The sequence below is a fragment of the Cottoperca gobio genome, chromosome 13 (assembly GCF_900634415.1).
Source record: "Cottoperca gobio chromosome 13, fCotGob3.1, whole genome shotgun sequence".
Taxonomy (NCBI): domain Eukaryota; kingdom Metazoa; phylum Chordata; class Actinopteri; order Perciformes; family Bovichtidae; genus Cottoperca; species Cottoperca gobio.
This window is the reverse complement of record NC_041367.1, coordinates 9,448,227-9,467,384: the sequence shown is the minus strand read 5'-3', so window position 1 is coordinate 9,467,384 and position 19,158 is coordinate 9,448,227. Positions and strand designations below refer to the sequence as shown.

General features: G+C 39.9%; 1 protein-coding gene across 1 annotated transcript; it reads right to left on the bottom strand.

Moving 5' to 3' along the window:
• Positions 1-1,323: 1,323 nt before the first annotated feature.
• On the bottom strand, positions 1,324-18,157 carry trarg1a (trafficking regulator of GLUT4 (SLC2A4) 1a). Its single transcript, XM_029445670.1, is given in 4 exon segments — positions 1,324-2,049; positions 2,508-2,634; positions 17,095-17,212; positions 17,214-18,157. Coding segments are annotated over 4 exon segments (549 nt in total). The 5' UTR covers positions 17,504-18,157; the 3' UTR covers positions 1,324-2,035.
• Positions 18,158-19,158: the final 1,001 nt, after the last annotated feature.

Genomic DNA, 19,158 nt, shown 5'->3' with positions numbered 1-19,158 from the left:
TTACTGACAGAGCAGAGCTTATAGGCTAGACACTTGGCTCTTAAACACCAGTGATGGACAATTGGTACGTTTAGAGAGTAACACTAGAGTGTGATCTACACAAAGTACACGCCTGTTGCCATTTTTGGCAGCAGTGTAATGTAACATTTTTTTAGTTTGGTGGTAAACATGGGGAATCTTTGGATTTTGCTGCTTTCAGATGTTTGGATAAAGAATGCGATTTTTATGTACATCTATGAATTGGAATGGAATTGATAAAAAGCCCATTTCACACAAAACATTGTGCTATTTAGGGTTAATGCTGGACAGATTACAGTTGTTCAGTCTTACATTGAGGATGTTTACTTTGGGACTTGGTAGAATCTCTTCAGTTGTTTACATTCTGATACATTTCCTCCCTCATCAGTTGGAATTAGCTGGTGTTTCACTAGTAAGAGCCCTTAAACAAACAACTATTTTATCACTTTAAACTTTGTCCAAAAGCTTCCTGATTTGAATTACACAAGTTAGAAATTAAGCATTAATGCCAAAATAAAAGCTATGGGTTTTAAATAATGCTACATGGTCTTACAGTGATGTTCCCTGTGCTTGTAGCATAAGCCTGTTATGTGTCAATACAACAGTCCTGTGCAGCCACAGACTTAACGCAGCGACTTCTCTCTGAAAAAGTGACGAATACAGACAATCTGTCGTGCTCGGGTTTCAAAGACAGGTTCTTTAAATGCTATTCGTTGTTACTGAGTCAAACTCTTAGGCCTGTTCATTTACAAAAAAATAAATGTGTGTAAGCCTGTTTGGCCCATAGCATGCGTACATATTGCATATATATTTTTCCCATATAAATACATTTCATGACAATACAAGGAGCGGAAAAAACATTCAGGGAAACGATGGCATTTAACAGTCAGTATATAACAATGGGGAGCTACGGTGTAGAACACGGTGATATGTAAAATAGAGTTTAAGGGAAGAAGATGAAAGAAACGGAGACAAAATGGGAGCCACTACATCAGGATTTGTGGTAAAAAAAATATGAGGATGTGAAAGGAAAAGGAGGAATTTGGGAGGTTTGGCATGCGTATCAGTTTCTGCCAGAGCAAGGTAAGGTTCAAGATATTTTGGAGACATAAGGGGGGAGGGGGGGGGTCATACATTCTACAGTGGCTGGACTCGCATAATGTACACAAATCACTCTTCCATGTGCAAACCTGTTAGCCTCTCTGACTCCATAAGAAAAGAGACAACTAATAACAGTCCAAATGAAGGCAGAATTTTGGTTATCTACATTCAGGCATGCAGTTGGTCTCAACTTTTATTTTTTTCTTCAAAAAATGATAATAAATAACACATTTAAAAGGTGTTCCCTGCCCCTTTTCACAAACCCTTGAATTTCCACTGATAATAGTGCTGACAAAGCAGCCATCACAACAGTCCTAACAAACCCAGCACCACTTGGCATACAAACATTTTTATAAAATGTACATGTATATATTGTTATATCCATATTTCAAATATATTTGTAGCTGTATATGCTTTGAATGCAAGAGGTTCAGTAAGGAATATATACGGATTATATGCAGCCGTTTGAAGCCCAAACCCAGAATCTGTTTTTCAAGGAGCCCACAGACATAGAAAACGTCTTTCGTTCACTTTCACCTCACATGTAGTTCATCCTCTTCGTTTTAGGAAGTCCATTCTTCCAAAAAGAAACATGAGTCCTCCTGGCCACATACAAATCTGTGTTTTCTTTTTCCTCTTGTTTTAACCTGAACACTTTTACATCAGGTTTTTTTGTGTTATTTTTGTCAAGCAAATGTTACTGGATTCTAATGCATGCACCTCTGAATGTTTTTATTTGTTTACTTGCTGCAGTACCTACTCTCATGAGCCTATTTTGTTTTGCTTTCTGAGGTCGGTCATGATGTAATTACAATATGGCATAAAGTAAGGAATTGTATGTCTTGTTGTTTGTTTTGGAATGGGCTCGCTCCCCCCTGTTGCATCCATGGTTTTCACGGTTCTTCCCCCCTCCCCCTCAGTTCTTGCTTACTGCAAAAGAAAGAAGAGAGGTAGCGTCACATAATCAGAGACAGTTCACAAAGACATCTCAAACCCAAGCATCACATTCATTACTTTGACTGGTGCAGCTCAAGTGTCGATAGGCTTTGAGCAGTAGGGTAACCGCCCTTGCTGCACAGTCAGCCCACTACAGTCGCTGCAGTGCTAAATCAATCTGCACACACACGCTAGGCTTGGAAATATGCTGAGTTAAGACATAGAAAAACACACATCTCATGCTTGTTTGGTAGTGTCATATATCACCCTGTAATCGTAATGCAGTAGGCATCCTTTGTTATTGAACACTTTACGCTAAAGTGTGTATCTGTGAGTGAACACGTGCACACATTTTCAAGTGTTATCTCTTAGTATATATCATAGCTTATTTGTAAAATATAACATACAAGATATAATATAAAAAATATTGTAGTCTTTTCTTGATTCTGTACCTGCAACTGAGACGTAGACCACGATGACGACGATGCCCAGGGCGATGGAGACGATACTGAGCAGACGGGCCAGTCGGCCCAGCCTCCTGGCCCCGTCCATATCCCCCACCTGCAGACTGTTTCTGGACTGGAGACACACAAGAGCACAGGGAATTATCAAGAGGAGCTTTCAAATAATGTTACATAATGATTGTTAACCAAACCATTCCACATAAGGGTCATTTTCAACTAACTAACTGCTCAATTTAAAGATGAGGGAGGTTGTAATAGTCTTATTAAAGTTATCGTAGATCACAAAGAAGGGACTTTATTTATTGTATATATTCCCCTGGCACTATGATGTATGGAAGGACCTTCACCACACCATGGAAAAGCAATTTACTCATTACTAGGCATGTAGAAGACATGTCAAGTGTCTTTTCATGTCTATTGCGTGCTCCTAAATGACAACACATTATTGGATTTCAGATTTGTGATATGAGATACAGTTATCATCTTACATATTTGCAATTTTAAATGTCGGTATATTTGTTACTATTAGTGTATTTTAAAGTGTGGTCTATTTACATCATATTTTAACAGCAAAATAAAAACTTTTTTAACGAGACTTGTCTTTATGAACCTGTGATAATACGGAAAAGTGTTTATAGAAGTTTTTTTTCAGAAAACTCCAGGTCAGAGATTAGTTTTGAAAACATATTTAACAAACGGGATAGTGAACCTAACTCGGTCATGATATTCATTGATACATATACGTTAAAAATAATAAACATCTAATATCAAGAATATACAATAGAATACAAAACTCACAAAACTACACAGTTGTCTATGTCAAAGAGAAATTATTCTTATCATATATGGGAAAGTTAACAAACTCAAGGTCCCAGAGGATACATAATACCTTTATATCTATTTATATATATAAATAAAAATAAAGTTGCAAAAAAACAAACCATTCTTCTCTAGCTGTACCAATTTGGTCTCATCATATCAATGTTCAGTTCAATGACTTTCATATTTCACATATCCACAGTGACATTCAATAAGTGAGCTTCAATGTATTGATACAAACTAACGGCAGCAGACAGTAAACATGCTGAATCAGCAGTATTAACTCTTATCAGTGCAACGTACAAGTAACCCCACCACAACCCAGAGCAGTGCTCTCTCCAGCAGCTTTCTGAGAGTTACACTTTAAAATATTTATCAGGTGGTTTTCCATTAATCGACAGTCGAGTTATTTTAAAGGGAAACTGACACGCATACAGTAAAGTGATGTTGACTTGTCTGCTGGGTGTGGTAAAGTCCCTTAAGGTAAAATGACAACAATAATTTATTCTCCGGCTGTGAATGGTGAAATTGTCTATTTCAGATTGGGGATTGATGGAAGGATGTGATTTGCAGAGCCAATTGCATGGAGTAGGTTGAGCGCAGCAGTGTGAAGGGGTTGTATATCAACTTAATGTTATATGTATATTGCTTTATGTATTCTGCAGATATGGAGACAGGATGATTAATGTGATGTGTGTGTGTGTGTGTGTGTGTGTGTGTGTGTGTGTGTGTGTGTGTGTGTGTGTGTGTGTGTGTGTGTGTGAGAGAGATGTGAGGCATGACGGATGGGAATCTTCAATCCTTGTGTATTGCTTTTCATGTGCGACAGTCCGGAAACCACACATCTCACACGGTTGATGTCGCTTTCTTCTCATCAACATGAGTCAGATTTGGGCTGCTTTGAATTTGAGCCATAACATCCTGCTCTGCAGACTCAAGGACATCGGTATCGAGGGTACTGCACTCAGGTGGCTCCAGTCCTACCTGTCCGACAGATCCCACTTCATTTCCCATCACAACCACTCCTCTGCCACAGCGCCAGTCACCCAAGGCGTCCCCCAAGGTTCAGTACTCGGCCCCCTCCTCTTCACAATCTACATCCTCCCCCTCGGTCAGGTACTCCGCCACTTCAACCTGGACTTCCACTGCTAAGCCGACGACACTCAGATCTACCTCAGCACCAAATCCCCCCATAACCCACCCCTCTCCCACATCGAATCATGTCTCACAGAAATAAAAAACTGGATGCAACACAACTTCCTCAAACTTAACAGCCCCCTGTTAACGTATTATTATTATTATTATTATTATTATTATTATTATTATTATTATTATTATTATTTTTCTCTTCCCCTGTCTTTCCTCGTCTTAACCCCTCCCCCCACTTCCCCTACTATTGTAAAGCGGCTTTGAGGTCTCGAAAAGCGCTATATCAATTCAATTTATTATTATTATTATTATTATTATTATTATTATACTGTTAAACACACAATGCTGTACGAGGCGACACAAACACAGGTGTTCTTGACATCTTGTCATTGATTTTGTCGGAAAACCAAAATAAAATGTATTAAAGTTATTATTTCTTTCTCGTCTTTAAAATATTTGACTAACTCCTCATTATGTAACTTATAGTATTTGTACTTTGTACTTGAGTGCACTTTTCAATACAACATTGTAGGAGACATTAGGGCTGCTGATCTTCCCTTAAAGAATAAGGCAGCTGTAAGCTATAGTTTTATTTTCATTATTGTCAACAAATCCAAATTGGTAAACAACAAGGAATTGATCTCCCATAAAAGTTATTAAAAAAGCTGATATAGATTATTCCTCGGACCTCCATTGTTGTCAGGACTGGACAACATGTAGAAACATGGCGATGAACTTGGGCGCTGTTATTTATTTTAAGTCAAACCCATCCGGCTACCGTAAACACTCACTGGCTCACCAAATGTGTATTAATCCATGGCTGAAAATAGTTCCCCAACTATTTACTCCTGTTTGAGTAACAGTATTTAAAAACTACAGTGTCCAGCTGTTTTAGGAAATGATTGAACCTTTGTAAAAATTAAATTAACTAAGGTGACACAGTGGTACAAATGCATGCCACAGATAGGGCAGAGAAGTCTAAAAGTATGAAAGACGGACTAGAATATAGTTGGTTTTGGTCATTTATTGTGATTTGTTGACAATGAGAAACATATAAATAGACTGACATGTACATCAGGTCAGGAGAAATATGATCCCAGTTTTATTTCACCTGTTAAAACAAAAACTTGACAAAAAATGCTACGTGAAATAAGAGATAAATAAAATGTAATAAACATAATACTAGGTAAAGAGATTAAAATAGTATTGGTCCTGAAAAAAACATAATATTATAATAATAATAATAATAATAATAAGAAAACACAAATGTGGTATGACAGCTAATGGCCGAACAGAGTTGTGTTTCCGGAAAAAAGGAACAACAACATCGAGCACTGGAGAGTTGGAAAAGCGTTTGATGAATGACGCAGACGATGACTTTTAGTCGAAATGCGTCCGGTTTTTGCCAACAATAAATAACAAGACCATTTATCTGGTCTGATGAATTCCACTTCCTGCGGTCTCGCTCTGGTGGTGTGACTAACTTCATCCATCATGCAGAGTGAAAACACTGCAGTCTGGTGGGAATATGATGGTGTTGATTACATTTGCATGGCTCTCACTGAGCCCCTTTATGATGAACGTTTGAATGCTACAGGACAACCAGCAGCGCCAGCATCTTTTAATGAGATAATGCACCATGCCAGGAGGTTAAAACTGTCCAGGAATGCGTTCCTGAATAAATTAGTGAAGTAATGCAGGTGTCCGGCCTCTCACTAGATTTCCAGAGCTACTTGCGCTACGTACACAGTACCAGCATGTGTGTGCGTCAGCCTTCCATGCCCCGGTAAACTGAGAGTGTTCAGAGGTCAGACTCAAGGGGAAAACAGTATTAGAAATGTGGCACTCTTACTCTGTGTTAAACAAGAGCAAAGACAGAAGGGTAAGGGATCATCATTTTTAAGTTTCAAATTTAGACCTCCCATGCAATATGTGCTGGAACCATCTTTTACATTTGAAGCCTGATGAAAACTTTAGGAGCTGTCCGTGGTGCTGAATGTCTCTTTTTAAACCAGAGGCTTAGAGCATTAGGGCCGGAAATGGACCTCTCACTCCTCATCTATATTAAATTACACCACTATATGTCTGTAGGGTGCTTTTCCTGTGGTATTAAATGGAATAATTGCCCCAATCCCCTATTTTAGGACAACATATGGTCTATTAAAGCAACTCTGTAGTATAAAGACCGTATTGTGTAAGGATTTAACTCTTACGTTAATCCTCAATTAATGTGTTTCTAATTTAAAACCATTGTGAGGAAAATCAAATGGGAAAGTGAGAGAGAAGTTTTATTAGAATGGATGTTACATGAAGGGAAGATGAGGTGAAACCTTATTTCAGTGGAAAAAAATGCCTGAAATTTACAAGTTCTTGATAAAAACAACAAACCATTTTGTTTTTTTACAAGTGAAGTGTTTTTGAATTTTAATACACCACTTTGATTTCATTTTAAATTGCAATATGTTGTGTGTCTTCAGTCAATACTGAGGGTGCAGAGGTGGGGTTGCCTCAGTATAAAATAAGATTACACTAGATAGAGAGACGGAGAGACAGAGAGCCCGCCCTCCATCCAACCTCCATCCTCCCTGCTCTCCTGCTTTATCCTCTCACTCCCATGAGCCTCTCTGTCTCCAGACTGTCTCGGGTGTGGTCATATTCCACAGTGCAGGTGGGAGGGGACAGTGCAATACATCAGGTGCTGCTGGTCAGGGAACTTTCATGTTCATGAAAACAGTATATATCATTTAAAATGATGTGTAAACTGCCCTTTTCCCCACTACGTAGCCTGATTTAAATAAATAATAGTAATAATATAATATTAAGCATACCAAAAATATGAACTTAAATGTTTAAGACTGAGTGTCAGATGTAAGAGGGTTTGTTTAAAGTAAAGTTCAATTTAGATAACAATTTATTCAATATGCTTTAATTCACATTCAAAAACATAACAGTGCCTTTGAAGACAATGATCAGAAATGTAATTTACACAAAACTATTTAAACAGAGGGTTAATTCTAAGATCAATAACTTGACTTAAACCACACATGCTAAATCAATGTACGAGTCAATCCGGACTCCTGACAGTAAAATAAGAGATGTACTTTTGCTCTCTCACACTCACACACACACACACACACACACACACACACACACACACACACACACACACACACACACACACACACACACACACACACACACACACACACACACACACACACACTTCTCTCTTCCAGGACTGCAATGTGAAGCTATGGTGCACACACAGTCCCAGTGGAGCCGGTATTGATCTGGACTCACATCACAGAGAACAGCAACGTCAGCACCTTAAATCATTGGAATCCCCTTTCAGAAAACACTTCCTATTTAGCCTGTTTAGAGCGAAAACATTAATGAACTTTGATGTTAGCTTCGGGGGCTGCAAAAGATTTAGAGTGTGTGTGGAGTGTGGAGTGTGGTGTGTGTGTGTGTGTGTGTGTGTGTGTGAGTGTGTGTGTGCGTACTGGTATCACAATGAACAAGACACTTTGAGGGTAGAATTTCCCATTCAGAAAACAAATATGACCGGGCTTACTCTCGCTGTGAATCAATACAGACATAGCTGACATCAGCTGAGCTAAGGGTACCTTCCACTACACTGTCACTGGACACACACACACATATATATATTTACTCTCTCTCTCTCTCTCTCTCTCTCTCTCTCTCTCTCTCTCTCTCTCTCTCTCTCTCTCTCTCTCTCTCTCTCTCTCTCTCTCTCTCTATATATATATATATATATATATATATATATATATATATATATGTAGTTCATGTGTTCAGCAGAGAAGGTGGAGGCTAGTAAGTCAGTAAGTGCTCCCTTTCTCTTGTCATCAATAATGGAGCAGCCTGGTGGAGAGTAGCAGTGTGTAACCAGGAGCTGGTGGGTAGTTATAGCTGCTAGACTGGCAATTTTATAAAAAAATTAAATGGTTTTCTATAAAACATTAATTTGTCTTCATACATTTAATTGTATGTGGCTCTCTTTACAGTGTATTCTCCATTGTGGTACATAGTTTACGTTTTAACTTGGAAATGATAATTGAACAAAGTTTTTCACAAGTTAATAAGGTTGAGGATAATGTATAATTTATTAAATTTTAAATTAAACCATTTTTTTAAGCCCTAAAAGAGAGAGAACAAGGCTGTGTGTTTCAAACACTTTGGTCTTTGCCTGCAAGGAGCACCATGGCCTCTAGGGGCCGCTAAGCAGGGCTTTTAGTCTCAGTCTTGTTGCACTCGAGTCTCCATTAAATTTGCAAACCACTCAATACGGTCAGATGATCAAATCTGTCAGACCTTTGATAGCGCCGCTCTCATTCTTGGAGCTATAAAATGCATTCTCGCTGCTGCTGCAGCCCACAAATTGTAATTGTATTTATATCTTGTTCAGCTTGTGAACTGGAGACACAGTTCAAATAAGATAACTAAGCTATCTAACTAAGCATTAGCCATAATGATGTATGCCTTACTCTATCTAGCACATCAGTAATATCAAGATTAACGTAGCATACTGCAATTAGTGATGTGTTTGTCATTATTCAGTATATCTACAAAGTGCTGGCTGTCCTGTCCAGAGTGGGGCAACCACATCTGTAACTAAATAGGTATGAGATTGATACAGGCAAAGGAAGCACTAATTTGGAGATGGTTTGTATGGATCCATCAGAGGATTGAACATGATTTGCAGATAACGAGACCAGTTACAACATTAAATGCATGTATGCACTAAACACAGAGTACAGCTGAGGCTGATGGGAAAGTCATTAGTTTTGCAGGTATTAAGTAAAATACTAAAGTATTGGATAATATTGCATATTCAGATAATGGTGCTACACAAAGAGTCAGAAGATCATCAAAGATATTGCAACATAAATGTGTGAACCAAATGTAATTCTAACCGATTGAACGATTGTTGAGTTATTTCAGCCTGGACCAAAGTGGTGATCCGACCATAGAGGGCATAAAGGATTCATATGCATTGACATCTATAAATTATTTGCTTTAAAGTCAAGCATGTTTAACAATAACAGAATAGAGAAATAATGCAATGATGTGAGGTTGTACCCATAAGCACAATCTGTGGGTATAAAAATATACCTCTGTGTAATAAATTACTTTAATAACATTGCTAATAAAACAAATGTGAGGAACATGTAGAACTGTAGATAGATGATAGATATGTATATATTTTTTTGGGATACTATTTCATTTTTATTCAATGTTAATATCATAGCCCCTACTTGTAGGATTTAATATACCCCTGCACCCCTCCCCCCATGCCTCGTAAAGCTGGGTGGTGCTCTAATGACATCACTTGTAGCCAAAACATGACACCGTTAGCTTTCATTATATCCACCATGGAATGATAATAAATCATTACCTGCACAGATTTAACACTGCAAATAATAAATAAATCTATATAATATGAGCCGTCTCTGGTTTCCTCTCTGCAGGGTCTCTGATAGGCTTTATATAATTGGCAACGACAGTATCTGTAGTATTAGATTGCTAATAAGAAGTCATTTACACACACACACACACACACACACACACACACACACACACACACTCCCATTCACAGTCATCCATCCAGTGCAGCATTGAGAGTCCATATTTCACAGGCAAATCTGCCGAGCGTGCAATAACGTTCCTGCAGTTTGGTCCTTCCCATTACCGGGATAGGTTGGTCTGAGCAGTAAAAACCTATTACCCCTGCCTCTCCAATCCCCATAATTGACTGCACATCTTCCGTGTTTGCCAGCCGCAAGCCTCCTCCACCCGAGCATCTGTCAGAGATCTGTGGCGGTAGCCAGCTGGAAGTTGGCTTTTAGGTGGTACTGCTTCTGGAAGTGGTGGTGGACGATGATGGATGTAACTTTTGGCAGACTGTTGTTAGCAATGCACCATCTGCCAGTAAAGAAATGTGCTGACTCCTTTTACAAGGAGAAATGAGGCCCTAACAGATTGTACTTTAATTATAGTTGATTTTTGGTCCTTTACAGGATTAAAACATGGAAACTGTCTCATTGTTCGATGTTTCCTATCATCGGTTAGCACTTCTACAGGTACATTTTTTATGCTTGCTGTGCTTTTCCTTCAGCATCATCAGGAGCATCCCTCAGCATCATAAAAGTTCATTAAAATGTGCGCTGGAATTCTGAAATGCAGTTTATTTAATGTGAATATACGTAAATAGCGAGATTATATCTACACCACCATAAAAAGTGTCATATTGCAATTCAAAACAAATTAAATTAAGGTTAAAGTTGCTTTCATTGATTTTGTTTTGGCCACATGACGACAGCAGAACAAGCTGAAACACAACACTGACACATTATCACCATATAAAGTTGCCATGCCGAACATGTTAGCAAACAATTGCCTATTTACATACTCACACACACAGAGCAACATTTGCATTGATTCTCAGGCCTGTTTTCTGTCCACTTGATGAATGTAAGTCCAATATTCACGCTCCTTTTAGCTGTGTTTGGGATTTTACCAGCTCCTGAGGGTTAGGGTTAGGGTTAGTTGCTAGTTGCTAGTTGCTAGTTTGTCTGTCTGCTGTTTGGGGCTGCGCAGGTTAGTGTACAATGGATTTATCAGAGCTTTTTTGCTTAAATGAGCTGCTTGGTGCTGCTGAAAGCAGGGTTGATGACAGTAAAGCTGCGGGCTGAAAAACCAAAACAATGATCCAAAGCAGACAAAAAGAACTGCAGGGGATTTGAGATCAGAGTTCATTATCGGTATGTTCGCCGCTACAAGCGACCCTTTTCATATTGCACGCACGTTGCCATTTGATCTGTTGTCCATACCTGTCAACATTGGAATTTCAAAATAAGGGAAATGTTTTGCCGGACTCCGCCCATATTTTAACAGCCACCAATGTAAACGTAAACACATAAGGGACGGGTATATACAGTCAGGAAATACACGTTTATTTAAAGTATGTATTACTTGTACAGACATGTTTATAAGATTTATGTATTTTATTTGATGAGTGATGAGTTGTGTGGCTTTTGTTTTTGGACTTCCTTGCGATGTCAGAGTCGGGAAACATGTCCGCTACACTGCGACTGAAATCAACGCAGAAGCTGGAGGCTACATTATTTTTAGCGCAAAGCATCGACATCTTTCCCTCAGCTTTGGTCACTTGGTTTGCCTCCGACACAGTTCTTGTCACACATGAAGTCATTGACGGTGTATGTTTTGTGCCTCGTGCTTGAACGATTTTTCTTGCTGGCGAACATCGCTTATTCTGCCGTGTGCGATGCTAACATCTGAATGGCACACGTTACAAAAAGCACGAGTTTGCCCGACACTGCTTTTAATAAATAAGGGAAGGTCTCCTCCCATTTGTTCAGTTACTTGCATAAAGTTTTAACTTGTTTGGCAGGTACAACTGCGTCTCCATTTATCTCCCGTTCACTGTGACTCATCCATATGTTTTAGTCTTCTTCTGTGTTATTGTTCCTGTTTTCTTCTTCTGTGTGTTTACTGGCGGATGACGTTTTTCAGCTAAAGTTAAACATAATACTGCCACCTGCTCTATCAGAGGCCACTTTACACTTTTTTTAATTAGGCCTATTTTTTTTTTTAAAAGGTTAAAAATACGGGATAAGGGTTGACAGGTATGCCTTTGTCAATATAAACAAATATTGATTGGTGCAGCTTTAAAGGTTCAATGTGTAATTCTGAGGCTCCTGCTCCACGGGCTGTACGCTCCGTGTGACGTTATGTTTTGATAGTTTGTAAGTTGGTTTGGGTCCAAGCGACAGAGACGAGGGAACGACTCGTGCTTTTGTTTCCTTCTACGCGACGACATAGGACGGCCTCTCTGGAGGGGAGCGTGCGGCCGCTCCGGCGGCTTGGATTCGGACGGCGAATAACCCAGCACAGGGAGTAACAGCGGACTGATGGAGTTCTGGGTCTAACTTGTTTAACGGCAGCAACATAAAGTTTGGCGATCCGGCGGGGAGTCGAGGCGATGCTGCAAGTCTTTTTCTCGTTTCTAACACTTTGGATTTAATCAAAACAAACTATCAAAACGTGCAGGGCCTGAGTCTGCCCGAGTCAGGCATCTGTACTTCTTCTACATCTGTACTGAGGACAGACTGGAGTACAGTGACTCACTATCGCCTCCTAGACCGGCCGGCCCGGTCAGTTTCAGTAGATACATCTCAGTTAATTGTATTAATGTTTTAAGTTATAATATCTTACACATTGAACCTTTAGGGTTATATTTAAGTACTATATTGTACTAAGCCTAGACAACTACAACACGCTAATGTCATTGAAAACTGAGCCCAGTTCAAGGCAGCTTTACATCAACAGCCCACCACAGCTAACTCAGAGAAATATATTCTTTCTTTTGCCGTTTGCAATTTCCTGGAGTCTGAGTGGGTTTCCTCTGACTCCACGCTTTGATACCATTTCAACAGCAGTTGAGCGGTTTCCATTTTTTTCTCTCCTCAACTTTCCAGCAGTATCCATTTCACATGGGAGAGGATATTAGCGCTTAGTCGTGCGCTTGCACTCTAGGGCTGTATCGTGCGGTATCAACCTAATTACTTTTGATTCATTTGTTCACAGCGAGTGTTGTAAACCTCTGTTTTCCTGCTCTGACTCACTTGCACTTATCTGACATCACTGTGGTATCTGATTCAATTCCTTTCTAATCCAGTGATAGAAAATACTTTATAGCCATTTGCCATTCTCTCACATGCATATGCCCTTGTAGGGAATAATGTTTTGATCTTTGACGCGAGGCCCGTATCCCCTTTCCATCGCCTCAGGAAAGAGAGATGATGTTGATTGCTGCCACAGAGCTTGACTAACTGCTGCAATCTGCCCTCTGCAGAGAAACTAAATAGACTTCTCTCGCCTTCTATTGAGTTAATGGCCGGCTCCAGTTTCTCCCTCCTTCACTTTTCTTTCTTTTGCCCTCTGTCAAAGTCTCCATCTCTCTCTCTCACACACACACACACACACACACACACACACACACACACACACACACACACACACACACACACACACACACACACACACACTCTCCGTGCCATTAGCGAGTGGCTGACTTGTGAATGTCAGTGGGATCACGATGATGGCTCGGGGAAGTACAGGCTGTCTCGTGGATACTGCCTGATATTCCCTTTGGTGTGTGGTGCCCACAGGAGTGATATTACAGTACTGATGGGTTTACTGCATTGTCTTTGCCTTGTTTCTCCGTAGATCTGAGTGCTGTCTGCTGTACAGTGTCAGAAATAAAGTGCGCTGAAATACACAACTGGCTGTGCCAAAAGCAACTAATCTGCCTTCAGGAGTTAAAATCCTGTCACAACACAGTTACTTCTGAAAAAAACTCCTGGTAAATTCTTTGCAGACACTTAATGCAACAGTGTGTCCAAAGCCTCATTTATCTGTACTGCTCAGTTACAGTGCACTGCCTTCTCTGCTGTTGTTGGAGGAAGTATTCAGTTCCTTTACTTAAATACAATTACTAATACCACACTATAGCTGCAATGATGGTGGAGCACCCTGAGCAGACCGATAAACAAAGCCTGAAGTTGTGTAGTGTTTCCTGCCTAAAGGTTTTAGAGAAACTTCATTCATTTGTCTCAGTAAATCAATTATAAATATACAGAGCGGCTTATAGACTGTAATTGTAAAAAAAACGGAAAAGGAAGAGTAAGCATTGCTCATTTGAAAACTTAATATGCTCTTCTAAAAGCTTCCCATTTGGTGTAATTCCTATTTGTAAGTGATATAATACTTGGTGTTTCATTTCATAGATTTTGAACGCTGAGAAGAACTTTGTGGAGACAATAATTATGTTTCAAATAAATCACAATCCCATGGAAGTAGTCTTTAGTTCAAGTACACACACACACACACACACACACACACACACACACACACACACACACACACACACACACACACACACACACACACACACACACACACACACACTGTAGGGTCTCATCAGTAACAAAAGACAGGGGGCTTTTGTGTGATTCAGCAGGGGATTTAACCCTGACGTGCAGTTTCAGTACCTCAGTAGACGAGCACACAGAGTCCTGGATTTTGTGCTATCAGTCACCTTAAGACCTTTTCATTGAAGATTAAGGCAATTACACATTGAAAGGTGCAGGATTACTGACCTGCCAGTCCCGGAGAAATTCCTGCTGTGTCACGTTATGTCTGTATAACAATCCCTGAGATTGTGTACTGCTTGTGATTTGCAGCAACCTAACATATACAGTATATAGTACCGTGTAGTGCTTAACGACAATTACCTTATCGATCCTCTGGACAGGAAGTTCTGTCTGTAATTACTTAATTGAAATAAACATTGAGCTGTTTTTTGCTGTTCTCATCCCATCAAATGTTGACATTTTTTTATTTCAGATATTGATTTTGTGAATTTATAAGCTCAACTTTCCACGTCTGAGTCTACCATGATGGAGGAATGTCAGGATCCCAAGGCTGGGAGGAGAGACTGACATAGTAACAGTACAGTGCTAGTTGTGTGGAATAATTCAATCCTGCCGGTCATGCCCACATGCCTTCTGCAGCTTTTGTCGGAGCTTCCTCTAGCAGGATGTTTTATAGCATCAACTTGCACAATCGTAATTTGGAGACAAAGTGTACAGGCTTAATTTTTATTAATACTTGCTGCAATATCACTGGCATATTGCTGCATAAGCGATGAGTTTTCATTAACAGTATATGTGTGCGAGGGTCACCATCATGTAGAGCCATACTTCATCTATGCTGCACCGTCTCTGTAGTTTTTCTAAATTACAAAATCATGTCGAACAAGAAACTGACACATTTCTCTTCTTGCCAGGCAACATTTGACCTTCACACCGAGTTTGCATATTCACACATCTAAAATCAACTAAGCCCAGCAGTATCTCTCTTTGATATCTGGGACATCCTCTAAATGTTGCGCTGGCTGATTGAAATGAGCTACAAGCTCTCACAGCCCTCAATAACAAGTCCATCATTTTTTTACTGCAGACCTCTCACCACTGCAGAGGGTGACAACAAGAAAAGTGTCAGCTTTCACTTTTAACCATCGAGCCCCCTCAACATAGATCTCAAGATTCAATGACATGTGCAATATGAATACGCAGAGGCCACGAGGTACATAGTTGGGTTGGAAAGAGTGTTTGTTAAAGATCAAATGAGGATTGTGTCCCCAGAATATTGATTGGAGAGTACTAAACAGCAATAGCATATCAAGCATCTGTGGCTGCCCAGCGTGGCTTCAGTGTCTTGGCTGCATCTTGTATCAGCATTTCCTGCGTCCTGAAACTTTCAGTGAGAGGATTAATCAAGTGTCAGCGCCTCTAAACCAGAACAACCAGCAGCTGAAGCCTCAGCGCTGGGAAAGCTGATGATGCACCGAGCTTTAGGTGTGTGTGTGTGTGTGTGTGTGTGTGTGTGTGTGTGTGTGTGTGTGTGTGTGTGTGTGTGTGTGTGTGTGAATCCTAATATTCAGGGTTCATCTGGGACCTTTCAATGAAATATGCAACATCTGGAGGAATTTTAAGATATTCCGATTTGCATTGCGCTGAAGTCGCAGTTCTGCAGAGCTGTGTTTCACTGCATCTCTGTTTTTGGTGGAATTGCTTAGAAACATATTTCAAAACCTTTTATTTCTCTTATTGTTTAAATAAACGTCGCCCATAAATGAGGAAATTAAATTATTACACTTTATTTTTGGAAAGTCGGAGACAACTGTTGAATTAAATAATCTCAAATTAATTCAGATTAATAAATAAATAAATACATTTTATTAATTGGTCGCGATTTATCCAAATATCAACGCCAAATATTTGTCAGTTCTGGCTTCTCAAATGTGGGGAATTGCTGCTTTGGTCTGTTTTATATTTGACTGCTGTTAATTAATTTTGGACTGACAAATTAAGTAATTTCAAGATTTCAACCTGGGGTCTGCTAATTTACCATCTGGCATTATTTTTTGGATATTTCATAAAAAAATATGACCAAAAAATAATCTAACAATCAAATTATTGATCAATCCAGAAAAAATACATTGATACATTTCTTGATGTACTGCTATATATTCATTCCGGAGGAATATTCCCCTTGAAAGCAGTTGGATGGCTTTTAGTTAAGAGAAATATCCACTTTCTCCAAAATATCAAAACAATATGTAGACATAGTGACATAGACATAGACATACTTCAGTGATCACAGAAGATAATAAAGCCATAAAAGATTACTGTAAAAGTAAAGGCTAGGCATATTGCCATGTTTGTCATGTCAGTACAAATTTGACATTTCTGAACCAGATTATGTTAATTAATATCAAACATAGGCTATTTTCACACATTTATTATACTAAGGCTACTTACAGCTCAACACATGTATGACATGAATAGTCCTAGTAACTTTATGATGTTTGTAATGAAAGACTTGACAAATGACAGGAACACTTTCAGTCTCCTTATGATTTCTCCATCAACTGAGATAATGCTCAGAAACCACTCATCCATCTTTGCCGTTTTTCTGATAGTAAATTGATACTCACCATGATGGAGTACACCAGTGCCACAATGCTGACGGGCCACACGGGGCAGAAGCAGGACAAGATAACAAGGATGAGGTAATCCTTGGGCTTCGGGGTCTCCTGCACGGTAGCGTTCCCGGTAGGAGGAGCGGCTCAGACTGGCCTTGGACGGGGAGAGGGGGGCGGCGGCGCCCAGCTGCCCGGCGGAGCCTGATCTCACTGCGATGCTGTGGCCGTTCTGGTCGGCCTCTTGGCCCTTGTCACTGTCCATGTTGACCGTGAAGGAGGTGGACATCTTCATCCCGTTGCCTCCAGGCTCGGTGGTCAGCGCCAGAAGTTTCTCAGTCTCGTGGGGGTCCGCAGGCTGCGTGCCTCCTCCACCCTCACTTAAGTTGGACTTCAGGAAGTCGGTGTCCGTGTTGATTGCCATGTTCAAGTGTCAATTGTATTAAATACGATCAGAAAAAGGGGATATATTTAAAAACGGGTTAACAATTAATTACAAGCCAGAAGGCTTGCATCCCATATTACAGCTGAATGCAAGATTTACAACTAATCTTTCAACTTTGATTGAATAACCAGGAGTGTGATCAACCAGCCGAGGTGTGCTGGGTGGATGCAAATAGATAATTTAATAGGTGCTTTAAAAAGCTTGTAACAAATCGACCCTCCTAAAAGAAAATAATTTAATCAGAGAGGTGATGAAAGCAGCGTGATTCCTGCATATATCATTCTTCCTCTTGAATTACTTTCTGTCACCTTCCTTCACGTCCACCCTGTGGCTCATTTCCGAAAGGGTTCAGATCAGAAAAACCTCCCTTCCTCTCTTATACATCCAATGAGGAACAGTTCAGTCAGATGAGCTCCTGTCGCCTGCTTTGATCCAGTCCCAGCACTTTCCTTTAAGTCTGTATGTTGATTGAAAAGTAGCCTAAACGCGTCTCTTTTCTTTTCTATGCGCAGAAGCATGAAGGTGAAGCGTCTCTCTTATAGCCACTTTCTTATCCTCTCCTCCACTGTCTCCACGACGCAGCAGCACACCGACTGTACTCAACTTGGGACCAGTGTCAAGTCACCCACACTGAAACAGAACACTTCCGGTGACGAAACACAAAATAAAATCCCCAGTCTCTTTTGGATATACAGTAATGAACAATAATTAACCCATATAGGCTTACATATTCCATTCATATGTTCGTGAAAACTTAATAAAGGCAACAAAAACTTCGCTTTCGCAATAAAGGCAGCATTTACCTTAATTACTCACTGGTTTAATACACTGGCAAAAACACCGGCTAGTACGCTAAGTGGCACAAATCAAACACACCCACAGGTGCACGCTGATTCTGACTAACATGCTAATGGCGGATCCTCCAGCGGTTAGTTCACGAAGCCTTTATCTTCAGCGAGGTGTGTGAGACTTTGTACTGTTGCTGTTTGAAAACTGTGAGAGTTCAGTGAGGACTGAGAGGTGGAGTTTACTGGTTATTTTGTGGATTGAGAATGAACGAGCAGAGAAGTTGAACCTGGAGTAGGAGGACATCAGGGTGCACGAGACTCACAGACAGACTTGCTCGTGTTGGTTAAATTGTTGATCTCTGTGTAGTTGCTTTGTTGATGTTTTATTCTGCTGTTTATTCTACCAGAAGTGGCAAGTTATTTACTTTATGTGGCTTAATAATGTTTGTTATACCCGTCTTGGTGTCACTTAATAATTAATTTTGTCCTCGTTTCCGGTTGTGTAGTTGACAATGTAGTTGTGTGCAGAGTGTAGACATGGGATATATTGTTGGTTTGGACACAGGGGCTCTGGGATGGAAAGTGTAAAGTGGTGTTAGGTTCGTTGACATGTTAATGCATTTTTATTTGTGTAGCATAAATATGAACATTAATATCTGTCTTTCAACATCATCATAACATTTTCTTTCTTTATCATCCCACCTGGAATAAAGGATGGGTCATACTGAATACCTAGGTCTTATTTTTTGTTTTTGGGAAAGCACACTTTTACAAAATAACATTAATACTATGTATACTGTAGCCCGTATGGCATCTGGACATATATACAGGGGGTTGGCTGCCTTA